Raw genomic sequence first — 14422 nt, forward strand, 5'->3', positions numbered from 1 at the left:
ACTATATAATTTGTCGATTGTCGGTGAATCAAACTTCTTGCGTGCTCACTGACAGGTGTTTGGTCAGGTCTTATGATGTCATTTGCCAATTTTGAACATTTTAACCAAGTCGTAACACAAGAAACATCTGTAGTTCTAAGTAGACCTTCTTGTTTGGTCATCTTCTTTGTCAGGTCATTAAATTTGTAAATAACAAACGTAAGATAGATTTACAAAGAATACTTTACCATAAACAGTGACTACGTATTTAAACACGATTATTATAATATCATAACACATGGGCTGAAAAATCCCAGGCGTAACACATATATGGCGCTAGTTTTATTGCATTCACCGCTTTTTCAGTTAGTACTACTAACCTTCAAAGGAAAGCTGTTAAAATTTCATGACATTCTACTCAAACGTTTGTGAGTTATTGTGCTAAGATTGACATTACTTTTGTTATTTTCAATATAATGGATCAAAAACAATTTCGTGTTTTAATTTTACACTGCTTCTTGATGGGAAACAATACCGTTCAAGCGAGGCAATCGCTTGAAAAGTATTATAAGGACTCAGAAATAACAATAAAATGTCGGTTTGTTGACTTCAGACGTGGTCGTTGAGACACCGATGATGCAGAATGCGGACATCCAAATGAGGTGGTAATACCAGTTTAGGGTAAAATGATGTGGCTCGGTGAATGGAGGTAAAACGAAATAAAACCGTGGTGTTTACATAATGTGACCGTTATTTATTGGCAATATAAAAAAAATGTGAAAGTACAAATAATAAAACGGATGGCAGCGGAGTTACCTGAAGACGAGGCTTGGGCAGTCGATGGTGGCACGTCTTAACCAAACGAGGGTTGAGCACTGAATGACCGAAATACCCTTCAATAATATCCCAGATAAACGTCTCGGGGTTGCCGCCAGCTATTCGTTGTCGGGTTCCAGTTGGCACCCCGCCCGTGTTCAACATCTGGGATTATATTTCTGGGTATTTTGTAGACCGTTATTCCACGATGTAAAATTCGACATGCTCAAGGTCGCTACACCAGAAAAATATAAAATCCATAAAATCGTTTTAATGATCGAAAAGTGAAGTTGTGTGAGTTAGCTAACATCGTAAAGATATCTAATGGACATGTTAGTTTTATATTGCATGAGCATTTGACTATGAGGAAGCTCTGTTCAAAGTGGGTGCTGCTTTTGCTCACAAAAATATGTTTATGATTCTAATCAGTGTTTGTGGTAATGTTTAATCGTAAAACCGGAATTCTTGCATCGATATGTTAAAAGAACGACAATACAAGTGCATTGATACCATTTTTCTTCTAATTTACACATATGATATAACACCAGTGGAAAATATCATCATGGCAGCATTTACTGATGATACAGCGATATGGTATAAAGAAACAACCAGAAAGCTGCAACAGACAAGTAACAGTATAGATAACTGGATCCAGTCACCTATTGACATCTATAAGTTCACAGAGCTTTACTTAAAAAAATATATAATATTTTTTGTTTATCTTCATATGGTCATAATATATTTATATATTCTTAAACATATATATTTGTTCATACCATTGATGATACTTTCGCCGATAAAAAGAAATGAAAAAGAAAGACTAGCTAATAATTCAGACCTAGTGTCAGGATTTAATAAAAAGAAACATAAAAGTATACATAATAGATATGGCATAATGTTACATACACTCACATACCATAGTTATCCAGTTACTTAAGGTTATAAAAGAGGACATAACGAGGACACGATACCGTATACGTTTTAATCTCCGGATTTAATCAAAATAATACACAAACACGGAATTTTCTAACTGTAAAAATGTAAAAATCAATGTATAAGTTAACAGTAGCAACTATATGTTTGTAAATTTTAATCATTATGTACCTCAAACTATTTAAAGATTTAAAACCAAAAAGAGTTGACATTTTGGTTCCAATACATTGTTCACAAATATTCATTTGACAAAAGACATAATTCGTAGTAATGTGACAATGAGACAGATAACATTGGGATTAGTTAAGATTATTGAAAAAGTGTTTTCTGTGTTGACCTTCGGTATTATTTTTGTAACGGGTCTAATAACATATATATGCACTATATTGCATATGCACAACGTTCGAAAGTTTGAAAACAATAAGGTAATTAAACATAAACAACAATAAAACAGATAAGTTATGATTTATTACACTGAAAGCTTAATGAAACCTCAGATTAATATTTAGCTAGTTAGTTAAAGTAAGACAAACAAACAAAAATTTATAATTCGTTAAATTTAACCTCTTGCAAATGACCACCCTTATTTTGAATTAGCTGTAAAGAAATTATAGAGAGATAGAGCTTAACATTCAACAATTGACCAGGTCCTTAGTATAATAGATGTAATTGATAAAGCCGATGAGAATAAAAAAGTATATTCAACTATATTCCTTCCTACAAGCCTATGACGGCCATGTTCATAAGCTACGGAAATTGTTACCGAAACAACATATTAAATTATAAAATCTTATATTACAATCAGAATTACAGTTTACAATCAAACAAGAGGAAGCTTACTCTATAATAAAATAAGCAGTAATAAAATAAGGAGTATACTGAGACTAATTCTTTACCTACTCTACAAATGTGATATACTACAAATGCAAAATATCACGATGACTATACTGCGATTCTTAATATCGGAAACAAAAGCCAAGAAGCCACATGAAAAGTACAATAGACAAGTACCGTATAAATAATTGGACCCAAACTTGGAAAATAAAAATTAACGAAAGTAAATCTGTATATGTGCTGTTCACTTATAGTCAGGCCGCACAAGCGCCAATAACATTAAATAATACTATAATACTATATATAACGTAAGAATGTTAAGTATCTCAGAATGAATCTTGATACAAAACTTCGCTGGAAGGAGCACTTAACGAAAAGGACCGAGGAAACCTAACAGCTCAATTGAAAAGTCCTCCGCCTACCATAGTAAAACAAATTTTTTGACAAAATTAGTTTTTTTATTCAACATAATTCCCTTCAAGGGTGATAAACTGATTATAGCGACCCTCTAACTTTTCGATACCATTTTTGTAGTACGATTTGTTCTTTGCTTCAAAATAGGCCTCAGTTTCGGCGATCACCTCTTCATTCGACGAAAATTTCTTCCCAACAAGCATTCTTTTGAGATTTGAGAATAGAAAATAATCGCTGGGGGCCAGATCTGAAGAATACGGTGGATAAGGAAGCAATTCTAAGCCCAATATGGACTTTTGACAAGGTGCATTGTCTTGGTGAAGCAGTACTTTCTTTTTGTTCAAATGCAGCTGATTTCGTCCTTCAAACAATCCAATAACGCTATGTAATAAACGCTGTTGATTGTCCTCCCTTTTTCAAGGTAGTTAATAAAAATTATTCCATGCGTATCCGAAAATACAGACGCTATAACCTTGCCAGTCGACTGTTGCGTTTTCCCACGCTTTGGAGCGGGTTCATTGTGTGCAGTCCACTCGGATAACTGGCGATTGAACTTCGGAGTGAAATGATGGAGCCATGTTTCATCCATTGTCACATAACGACGCAAAAACTCGGCTTTATTATGCTTGATCATCTTCAAACACTGCTCCGAATTATCAACTCGTCGTTGTTTTTGGTCAAAAGTGTGTTCGCGCCTCACCCACTTTGCACAGAGCTTTGTCATACCCAAATATTCGTGAATGATATGATGTACACGTTCAGTTGATATATTTAGAGTGTCTGCTATTTCATTCAGTCTCATTCACAGTCATTCAAAATCATTTTGTGGATTTTTTTAATGTTTTCGTCGGTAACAATCTCTTTTGGATGTTCACCGTCTTTATCCATTTTTTTCACAAGAACAAAAGTTGCTTCACTTAAAATACTATAATTCACAAATTAATGATCCGACAACTGTCAAATTTATACACGCCTTTTTTGACGGTTAGAGCTAACTAAAAAACATGTGCATTTAATTCTAGTTGCGCCATCTATGTGTCAGGCCGGGGACTTTTAAATTGACCTGTTATATGATCCAGATACTACACCATTGATTACTTACACTGAGACCTTCAGTTACTGTCTGTGACTCAGAAATCAGAAAAATCGGAAGGGTACTTAGGGAGAGACTCCATTCTTATGTCAATATCGAAGTACACAATTCACTCAGAATAATCAAACCATTTGATCTTCTGTAGTGTAGTGGACTGCAGTGTCAATACATATTTATTATTACACCAGAGGCTAAGACAGCACCAATGGATGCTCCTAGATATATACCTAGATTAATGGGGGGTAGACTTTTAAAATTAAGTACCAATTTTAAAGATTTATTAATAATTATATTTAATTTATTCTGAAAAAATATCGATATATCGACAAAGAATATCGATATTTGTTATTCTATTCATTAATATGTTTTCTGCATCCCTATATAGATTTAAGTTACTAAATTGTGGGGTAGTCGGCAACGACCAATGACAATGTAATAAATAATTTTAAAAAAATGAAAATTTGTTCCAAAGATTGCTAATTAATTATGTTAATTATTTTTATAATCATTGTTATCCGAAATTTATAACGGTATATTTAAAAAGAAATAACTATAAACGCATCTCGATTATCGGTAAATCAATCTATTAGACAGCGATTTGTCTGCGGCTAACTTTGCTCTCTTGTTAGAAATCCATTCACGAAGTAAACATTTCGATCTGGAACGCCTATCTGGGTCAAAGTCGGATGTTCGTGAGATTAAACCCTTGTACGACCTTTATACAAAAGCAGAGCGCAGCAAAGAAAATTTGTTGGGACTTAAATGGTGCGTTTGAACGTTTGACCATATCGGACGTTAAGCAAAAACACTATGAAATATTTTATTTACCGAATTTATAATCTTGTCAAGCTATTAATAATCTATTTTTTTATTCACCGACTAAATAACACGAGGAACGGTCTTTATATTTTGAAGTTCAAAAAATTAAAATTTTCTTTGCAAATTATTTTACTATTTTTCAAGAGCATCTTATGCATTCTAATAATATCTTTGCTTGGATTTTTCAAGAGCATTCTTTCCATTTCTTTTGAGATATCTCCGAAATATAGATTATGAGTTCATCAACTGGTGCAGACTTTCCTGTCCATGTGTGTAAATCTATTATTTGTCATCTAGATTGTAAAATATTATATAAAAGGATGGACAAAATAATGTGAATATCTGACCTATGCACAATATTTATTTATTAATAATATGTTAGCCACCATTTGCTTTTAAATGGTCTGAATAGTTTACAGCGGCATGTTGCCTCATGCTTGTACCAGAACATTAATCGACTGTTTCGCAATTGATTACTTTTTTCTATCGACTGTTTTAGTCGCTATTTTTGGTTCGACTGATTTTACTACTTTTTACCAGTGACTGTTTCAGTCGACTGCTTTCAGTCGCATACTTTTAGTTACTATTTTTGGTTCTACTAGTTTCATTCGACTGATTTTCATCGTTCTGACTCTGTCGCCCTAGCCGCGACCTTGGCAAAAATGTACCCAATTTATGTTTACATAGATTTATGTGTAATATATAAAGTTTTGATTTTAGCAACATTTTTAAACGATATTTTTCAAGATTGTTAATGTAACAAGGTAAAAAGCTTAAAATTGTGAATGATAAATAGTAAAATACTTTTGACGACTGTTTTTATGACTATACTATATGATATTTTGATATGTAGACATCTTGAGACATGTCAAATTTTACTTAGAATAACGGCCTACAAATACAAAGATCTTTTGACTGGGATATCGTTGAAAGGTACTTTGGATCATTCAATTACTGACGATCGTTCACTTCAGACGTAGCACCATCGACTGTCCAAGCTTCTCTTCAGGTAACACTGCACCGCTGTCTTTAAAATTATAACGGTCACATCATGTAACTATCACAGTTTTATTTAGAATTACCGCCATTCACCGAGCCATATAAAATCCCCACAGATATAAATAAGTTATCAAATCCGAAAGAAGTGGTAACTGTTGAACAGCTAGCTCTTATTACATCATTCACTCTTAACATAAACTCACTGCCTCCTCCTTCGAATACACAGTCTTCGAAGCCATGATCGTATCAGTCACGCGATATAACACTTCCTAAAAAACGACTATGGGGTTGTTATTCTACCTGGACACATAATAGTTGTACTAAAATAATTTGTGAGTATCGCCTGTACCTAGATGATCTTCTAAAGGCACTGTTTTTACCCCAATTTCCATGGTATGATATAGTTTTCCAAATTTTGGTGACTCCAAATTTCAGTAGTCTACGGTTGAGAAAATGAGCTACTGCAAACTATTTTTGGTGGCCATGAACCCTGAACTGCAAACTTCTGTCTATATTCCAATAGACTATCTTAGTTCACATCAACTTCAATCCGCCTTTAGTGGTACTTACTCAGCAAATAGTGATGCATGTGCCGATAATCCACAAACTAGGAGCGTTATTCAAAGCATGAATGTTCCCTAGTTGAAATAGTTTATGTCTAGAGATCTTTGAGCACCTTCAGTCTACCTTTCTAGACTTACTGCGGAACAATCGCCATGTTTGAAGTCAGGAAACCAGTATTTTGTTGTTGTTTCTGATGGAGCGGAGTCCTTATAACGGTATTTTCTCTCGTCAAGAAGCAGTGTAAAATTAAAATACGAATTTGTATTTGATTCATTGTTTTGAAAATAAAAATAGTATCACTCTTAACAAACTTATGAGTATAATATCATGAAATTTTAAGTTTTTTTACCACTAACTGAAAAGGCGGGGAATGAAATAAAACTAGCGCTTATAATTCAACTATAAACATTTCGATCTGGAACGCTTATCTGAATCAATTGCCAATCCATTACCCAGCATCGTCTTCTTTCTTTGATCTTGATCTTTTTTGAATTATGAAATGTAAAGTGTTTAAAGGAACACAAAGTTTTATTTTACTTCAAGATCTATTTTCACAAAGAGAAATGACGACTCTGGGTTTAAGTTTAAATCGATTCTAACATAAATCAAACTCAGTATTGTTCGTGACACTGTCTTCGTAGCCTGGGCCGTGTTAGCCGGACAATATAACATATGATATTGTTTAAAAAACACAATATTAGTAACAAACTCTAATCTTAATCTAACTAACAAGTTGATACACGATTTAAACCCCTTGTTATTGCATTAAATAGAAAGTAACCTCTAAAAATACCGTTTATTTTATAGTATGTGACGTCCGTTTATTTAAAGGTAACTCTCCTTCTCTAACAAGTCCGAACCTAACTCGATATTAACAAGTCGAAACCCAATGGAAGAGACAAAGTGTTTCGACAAGTATATAACCGAACTGGTTATACCCATATTCCAGCAGATAATCACATGTGTCCGCGTAACTAAGGTCTCCAGTGTCTTCCAGTTTTCACTCAGTCATGAAAAGAAAGTTAGAAGAAACAAGTAAACGCGATAGTGATAAACCCATTAATGTTTCATGTAATATTTTTGTGGAACATAATGATGATCTGTATTGTTATTCAAGTGATAAGCGAAAAAGATATTTTTGTTGGATCGAAAAGTAAGTAAATTGGTTTCGGCTCACTATTGTTTTTCTGCTTTTAATATTTACCTGCTTATTATTGAAATCATTGTATAGATTGTATAATATAACTGGAATATATTAAAATATTAGGAAGAGGAGAAAAGGAATTATTGGGTGAATTAACCCATTGTTTTCTTTTACAAAGTCTCCATATGGAACAAGTTTAGCGATGCTTATTATTGTATTTGTTAATTATATCACTTAAATTTTGACGTGGAGACCCATCTAACCATAAATTTTAATTTCAGTGATCATAATAGTGGAACCATACAGCATTGTTGGTTTATGTTAAAATGGCAAAATTTTTAAATATATGTCCGCCGGTTTCTCCATCAATTATGGACCGATTTTCAAAATTCCTTTTTTATTCGAAAGAGTGCACTTCCGAGGTGGTCCTATTGGAACCAAGTTAGAATCTGATGGGGGAAGGGGGGAAATAGAGGGAAAACCTCAAATTTCAAAGGCACGTTCAATATTTTCACATTTTTTTTATCAAAATAATCAGATATTGGTGTATAATGTTATTACTGAACTGATGTGGCGAAAAATCGGAAGTAGTTCAGTGTGAAAGTCAATTAGTTTGCTTTTAAAGCACTAACCATATCATAGTAATATATTTTACTTTCATTAGAGCATATTTACTTCTTACGCTTAGTTATTGTGTCTTTCGGTACAATGTTTCTTCGTAAAGACATTTTAATATCACTATATTTCTCTTTAGTGTTCCATTAGCACCTGTAAACATATTTCTTGATAAAACTAGATTTAATCACTGCATTCCCCTTAATATTTGCCATATCTCCAAAACAGTTATTATTCTTTCTCTCCTGATTCTGAACAATTACAGACATATCTGTTCACATAAATGTTTTTACACTCTACAGTATGATTTCCTACAAGTATCATATATTAATTATATACTCACCTTTACTTGTTTCCACTCTCATCACCCTGTCTTGGAAATTGGCAGGGTTGAATCATATCACATACAGAAAGTTTCATTAAAGTGAATAACTAAGCTGTTAATTTCCAATCTCTTAAAAATCTTATATTTCTTCACAATTCCATTACATGTCAATTTCTTCATCAATGTGTCTGAATTTATTATGACTAATGAAACAATTTTTATTCCAACGTTTGCCTTTTTCCATCAACTTTTGTTGTCATAACACTATTTTTATTATCATCTTGCCATGAATGACTATTGGGTATATTCCCTTTGTACCTGTTCGATACTTTTCAGACTAACAGTTTCATCTGAAATATTTGTATTGAAAAACATTGCATATATTTAATCTCTGATAAAGCTGATCAAGCTTATCTTGATTCGTCACCCGCTTTGTATGAGGACGATTTTTTTTTATCGGTGAATTTTATAGATTATATTTTTCATTTCTTGAGATATTCCAGTGATCGTGTGTAAAAAATATGTTCTATAAAAATTGCAACAAATTAATATTTAACAGTAAAAATGCCTACCACTCTAAAGAATTGTACTGGTAAGAGGGGGCCTCCGTTATCTCGTTCCTGTTCAAAGTAACTGATTAGAGACGAATATATCTGTTCTATCTGGCTCTGAAATTTTCAATCAGAGTAACAATAAGCAGCGGTTTGAAATTTATCAAAACAAGCAAAGCATTAAAATAACGTTTGCCGATAAGAGGTTGTAATCTAATCACTACTGTTTTGAAGAATTTTGTATACGTTTGACAATCGGGCGACTTTGGCAGGTTTGTTCGGTTACCCTTTCGAACTTATCAGACAACATCTCCTTTTAACTAGAATATTTTTTTTTATAACATCTTTATTAGATATGCTTAGTACAATCTTAATTATTATTATTATTACAATTAATTTATTACTACTTTTCCTATGTGCTTGGATTAATTAACAAGCAAGACGAGTACGAGAAAATACATCAGTATGTATTCCTCAATTATAAAATTATAATTATTTATTAATTATTAACTTATAGCTATAGTTTACACTAATAATACACACTAAATGTTCACACAAGTTCGTATGGTTTTGTTCGTTTCAGTCTCCCGACATCCTGTGCGCTGTCCAGCAGTTGTATTGCTTCCACGTTAGAATGATTTAGTAATCTTCTTTCGTGTTTCAAGGCGAAATCCTGCACAACTTCGCAAATCCATTTGATTTCCAGGTCATTGTGCAGTTCTTCATTGGTTACATAGCGATAGGCATCAATCGAAGAATCTTGTTTTGACAGCGCTGTATGACTAACTGATTTGAATATTTAGTGCAACCCCATATTTGCACCCCATAGGTCCAAATTGGCTTTATAATTGTATTATAGATCAACCTCTTTGATTTTAGATTAAGTTGGGAGTATCTTCCGACTAACCAGTATAGTTGTTTTATTTTGGTTCTAATGTGTTTTGCGTTTTGTCTAATGCTTCCAATTTAATCTACCGTCAAGATGGATTCCAAGGTATTTTGCTGATTCTGCTTGAGGAATCGGGCATCCATTGAGTGATATAATTAAGTTTTTATTATTTCGCCTTAATGCAAAATTAACGTGGACAGATTTGGAGCTATTAAGTTGAATTTTCCAATCTTTTGTCCATTTGTAGATTTTGTTGACTGCCACTTGCACTTTTTCTATTGCCCTAGGCAGAGATATATCTTTTGCCATAATAACTGTGTCATCAGCAAAGGTTCCAAGAAGTGTTTCTTTTGTTGTTGGAATGTCAGCAGTGTAGAGCAGACTAGAATAATGCGAGGAAAATATTGTTTGATTCTAAAACGTATTTACAAATTCCGACAGGCAATACATTAAACATCTTGATGACGTATGTACAAAAAACAGTTTAAATGGGCTATAGCTGATGTTTTGCAATAATCAGGACGGGATCTCTGATACTGAGGCGACGCTCCTTTCCAGGAATCGTTAAATTAACGCACATGTCTGTAATGAAAAAGCTCTTTTGGGTATTTTCAATTGATGTCTATATGTTTCGGTATTCGGTTTCGAAAACGAAATTAATATGGAAACATTCCAGGACGTCAGGATTTGTTTAAATGCATTTAAGATCCAATACGAATGGTATCGATGGCTTATTTATTTATTCGTTCATCAAAAAGAAGCCTTAAAACAGTTCTGTTCCACTACGGTGATTTTTTTGCTTCCAATTCTATAGGTCAGTCCGTACAACCTCAAGAAAGCTACAAGAAATTGGAATTGGTTCTTCGAAAATGAAATATGGAGACTATGGTTGACAGGTGTGAGAGGCGATTTTAAAATACTGTGTTTATTTACTGGACATTAAGCTAGATTTACCAAATTTCTTTATTTATTCGCGGAAAATATTGGCAATATACTAAACCAGGCAATACATTAAACATCTTGATGACGTATGTAAAACTTTGGATAGACTATACACAATGTCTGTCTAGAGTGTCTGAAGAGATTTCATCTGAATATTGTCCCTCACTACCCCATCTACTCCTCACTTTCTGATCTCAAACTGCCCATAATGTTCCATTTATGTTGATGTCTAGCGATTGCGCTGGCCATGGAAGATGTTCGATGATATTCTGATGCTCCTCAAGCCAAACCTTTTTGGCTGTGTATGGATGCGATCATTTTGTAATATCGCAGTGTTAACTAGCAATATGCTGATCGTAGGATGTTAAAATATTCATGTATGTCATATAAACTCGCCAATACATATGCGTTGCACTATTTACACGGAAGTAATCTTGGCAATATACAACAAAAAGTACATTTTACTTTTTACTAGATAACGTTACATGATACTTGAGGTTTGTTTTTTAAAATAAATCGCCGACATAATAAGTCACAAAGACGTGTTATCATCATCATCATCGACGAAACACAATTAAAATATTGAGATAATAACAACTATTATAACTCCCTTATGATTAAGTACCGTATCTAATTTAAGAATATTTAAATTAAGTTGGTATGGATTACCATTTACGTCTGATTTTTTAAATAGATAATCTTTGTACGGTTATTATTGTATGACTCAAAATCATTCATTAAATATCGATTATCTCGCATAACAAGTCTAAACAGATCCATATCCTCGCTATCTCCCACCTTCGACTTGATTCGTATGAACAAGTTGAAACCCATATCTCTAGGAAAAAGTTCGTCGAGCTTCGTATGGTCATGGTCATAACTGCTTCGATGATCCATAGTGTCTCGCAACTATTTACGGTGTACACATTGTTTTTGCTTTCAATTTTAGTGACTACTTGTGACCATGAACAAAAGGAAGCTTCTAATACATGTTTCTACCAGAGCTATGACCGACAAGGATGTTTCCATCGAGTTTTATTCGGACTCTAAGCGCAAAAACATCGAAAAAAGTTGTGCGAAAAAAATGAGGGGGACTGTAACAATGATTCTGTAGGTATAATGTTAAGTAGCTGTTATCAGGTTTGTGTTATTTATATCTTGTTTACTTAAATGCAATCAATCAAAAATGTTGTATCATGTGATAAATATAAACGTTATTGTATTTTTAAAACAATAGTTTTACTGAACAATAAACAAAGGAAATATTGGGAGCACAAATTGAAAACCGCCGTTATTTTTGAAATTTTGAAGTGGTATACTCCAAAAAAACATTATATACCTAGGGGGTAGACAAAATAATATGAACATAATAATATAACATAGAGATGTTTGTTAGTCGATATTTTTTCAAAAAATTGTAAAATCCTTTTATATTTTCTTAATATATATTTAAAATTGCTACTTTATTTTAAGCGTTTAAGCATTTTGACACTTAATTTTAAAGGTTTATTAAAAATATCGACCAACACCCCTAATCTGACCTATACGCAATATAAGGCATCATTTGGTTTTTAAATGGCTGTAATTGTAAATGGCGAAATACTGTCTGACTAATTTCTAAATATTGTCCTATTCTTGTACCAAAACATCCGTCATTTGCTGCAATGATATTGGAAAAAAATCTCTCCTCACTATCTATTCCAAAACTTCCCATATCCCTTCTATTATGTTCAGATCTGGCGATTGTGTTGGCCATGGAAGATTTTTTTCATTCATGTTTGGTTCAAACTTGTACATTACAATAGACAATGCTGTTTTAACATTTTTATTTGACAAAGCTTTATCGCTTTATCATCATTCTGAAATGCTCTCGATTGTTTCCTGGAACTGAAGTTCAGCCATCCCCTGGTCACCGACTCACTGTCAATTATCCGAACCCTCTGTCTGAATGGGATCAGGGCAACTTTATTGTAGATCCCTTCTCACGTATTTATACCGGGAAATGAACGCGCGGATAGTGCGGCTAAATCGACAACCTCATCTCTCCTCCCCATCACGGATGTTTGAGTCCATACCGACCTTATACCATTCGTATCTTGTTTCACAAATAACAAGGTACAACATCGTTGGGTCCAGGAGGCCTATCACAACAGGCTCTTTGAGGCTAATTCTGATTTTTTCTCCTCTCTTTGCGTTCCTTCCCTTCGTCACCATGCCGTAGCTTTGAAACGACTGAGATCGGGCCACTCATTTCTCGCAGGGGCACTTGATGACTTCAAGCCCATCTGCTCACTGTGAGTTTTGTCACCGTGCCTCTTTCGGTCTACCACATATTGAACGAGTGTCCACGGTTCACCCAGATTAGAACTAAGTATGAGCTGCAAATTTTTAAAAATACCATAACAGCAGAAAATACAGAGTGCTCGGATTTCTACGAGAGATTGATTTTCTCCATAGAATCTAGCCTATGCTATAAGTTTAGAGTTACTGACCAACTAACCATTACTACTTCGTTATGGTTGTGTTTGTAGTCCTGTATTTGTGTTCATTTTTAAATTGTATATACACTATTTATTATTTTAACCCCCCTGTTTGTGTTATTAATTTTTAATTTATTATTTTAGTATTTTATATATACACTTTATGTCTGTCCCCGCCTCCTTTAGATCAACACTGTACTCTTGTATAAGGACAAAAAAGTTTTTTTTGATTTGGGCTTCCAGTTTTTTATCTGAGAGCATTTTCCGGTAACTATAAAACTATGTTAGAGCGAAGTACAACCAGATGACTTTAAGTAAGCTCTTCTTAAAAATTAAATAAGAAAATATATATTTACAGCTTCGGCAATACGTCATATAATAAAAAAGCTTAAACGTTAGTTGCAAATATTTTACTTGTATAAAATCTATCTATAAATCAGAGTCGTAATATGGATATAGTGTTTATTGTTCATTAAACAAAACTGTTACCGAACTATAGACGAAATAAAATATCATGAACAATATGTATTTCCTATAGTGATTATCAGTATCTCTCAGTATTTCTCTTATCATTAACATATTTAAACGGTTCCTTTTGATTTGATTTTGCATTTTTTTATATATATTTTCTTTAATTTTGATTGAAATTTTGATTAGAAAATATTTGAATGTTATAATAGATAAAAGAAAACAATGAAATCAGAATATAGACTATGAGTCACTGCTCTATGAATGAAACCGACGTAATAATTAATCATTTTAATGAGCTTAGAATATCATCAATGTATTCAATACATTATATCACAAAAAATCTAAATCTTACGAGCAGTCTGATCTTCAACCTTTATCTATTTCTTCATAAAATTGAAGAATCTGTGTAGAGACAAGCAATAACTAAGAGTGATGTAATTATAGCCATTTAAAATATCCTTTTTTAAATAATGCGCCTTTCTGATCTCATCAAATATGTGTGTTGCCATTGATGATAATAGTTTCACTCATTTTTTTAATAAAATTTTACGAGT

At 33.1% G+C, this 14422-nt stretch overlaps 1 protein-coding gene and 1 long non-coding RNA gene across 6 annotated transcripts in view; one reads left to right on the forward strand and one right to left on the reverse strand.

Moving 5' to 3' along the window:
* Positions 1-14422, forward strand: part of Pli (E3 ubiquitin-protein ligase pellino) — a 120072-nt gene that overhangs the window by 88765 nt on the left and 16885 nt on the right. Inside the window, exon 1 of one of the 5 annotated variants that reach the window (XM_076402458.1) lies at positions 11867-12027. The exons of the other annotated variants lie outside the window; for them this stretch is intronic. Within the exon in view, the coding sequence (XP_076258573.1) occupies positions 11882-12027 (146 nt within the window). The 5' untranslated portion in view covers positions 11867-11881. Of the gene's footprint in view, positions 1-11866; positions 12028-14422 lie in introns of those variants that run through there. 5 annotated transcript variants of the gene reach the window in all.
* Positions 8097-8660, reverse strand: LOC143196065 (uncharacterized). The gene is made up of 2 exons (XR_013005655.1): positions 8554-8660; positions 8097-8427 (listed from the first exon to the last, which is right to left on the reverse strand). It is a non-coding gene; the product is annotated as an uncharacterized LOC143196065 (long non-coding RNA).

Source organism: Rhynchophorus ferrugineus, unplaced genomic scaffold (genome assembly GCF_030347505.1).
Source record: "Rhynchophorus ferrugineus isolate W39M unplaced genomic scaffold, kcgeb_rfMv2 rfM4, whole genome shotgun sequence".
In the NCBI taxonomy this organism is placed as follows: domain Eukaryota; kingdom Metazoa; phylum Arthropoda; class Insecta; order Coleoptera; family Curculionidae; genus Rhynchophorus; species Rhynchophorus ferrugineus.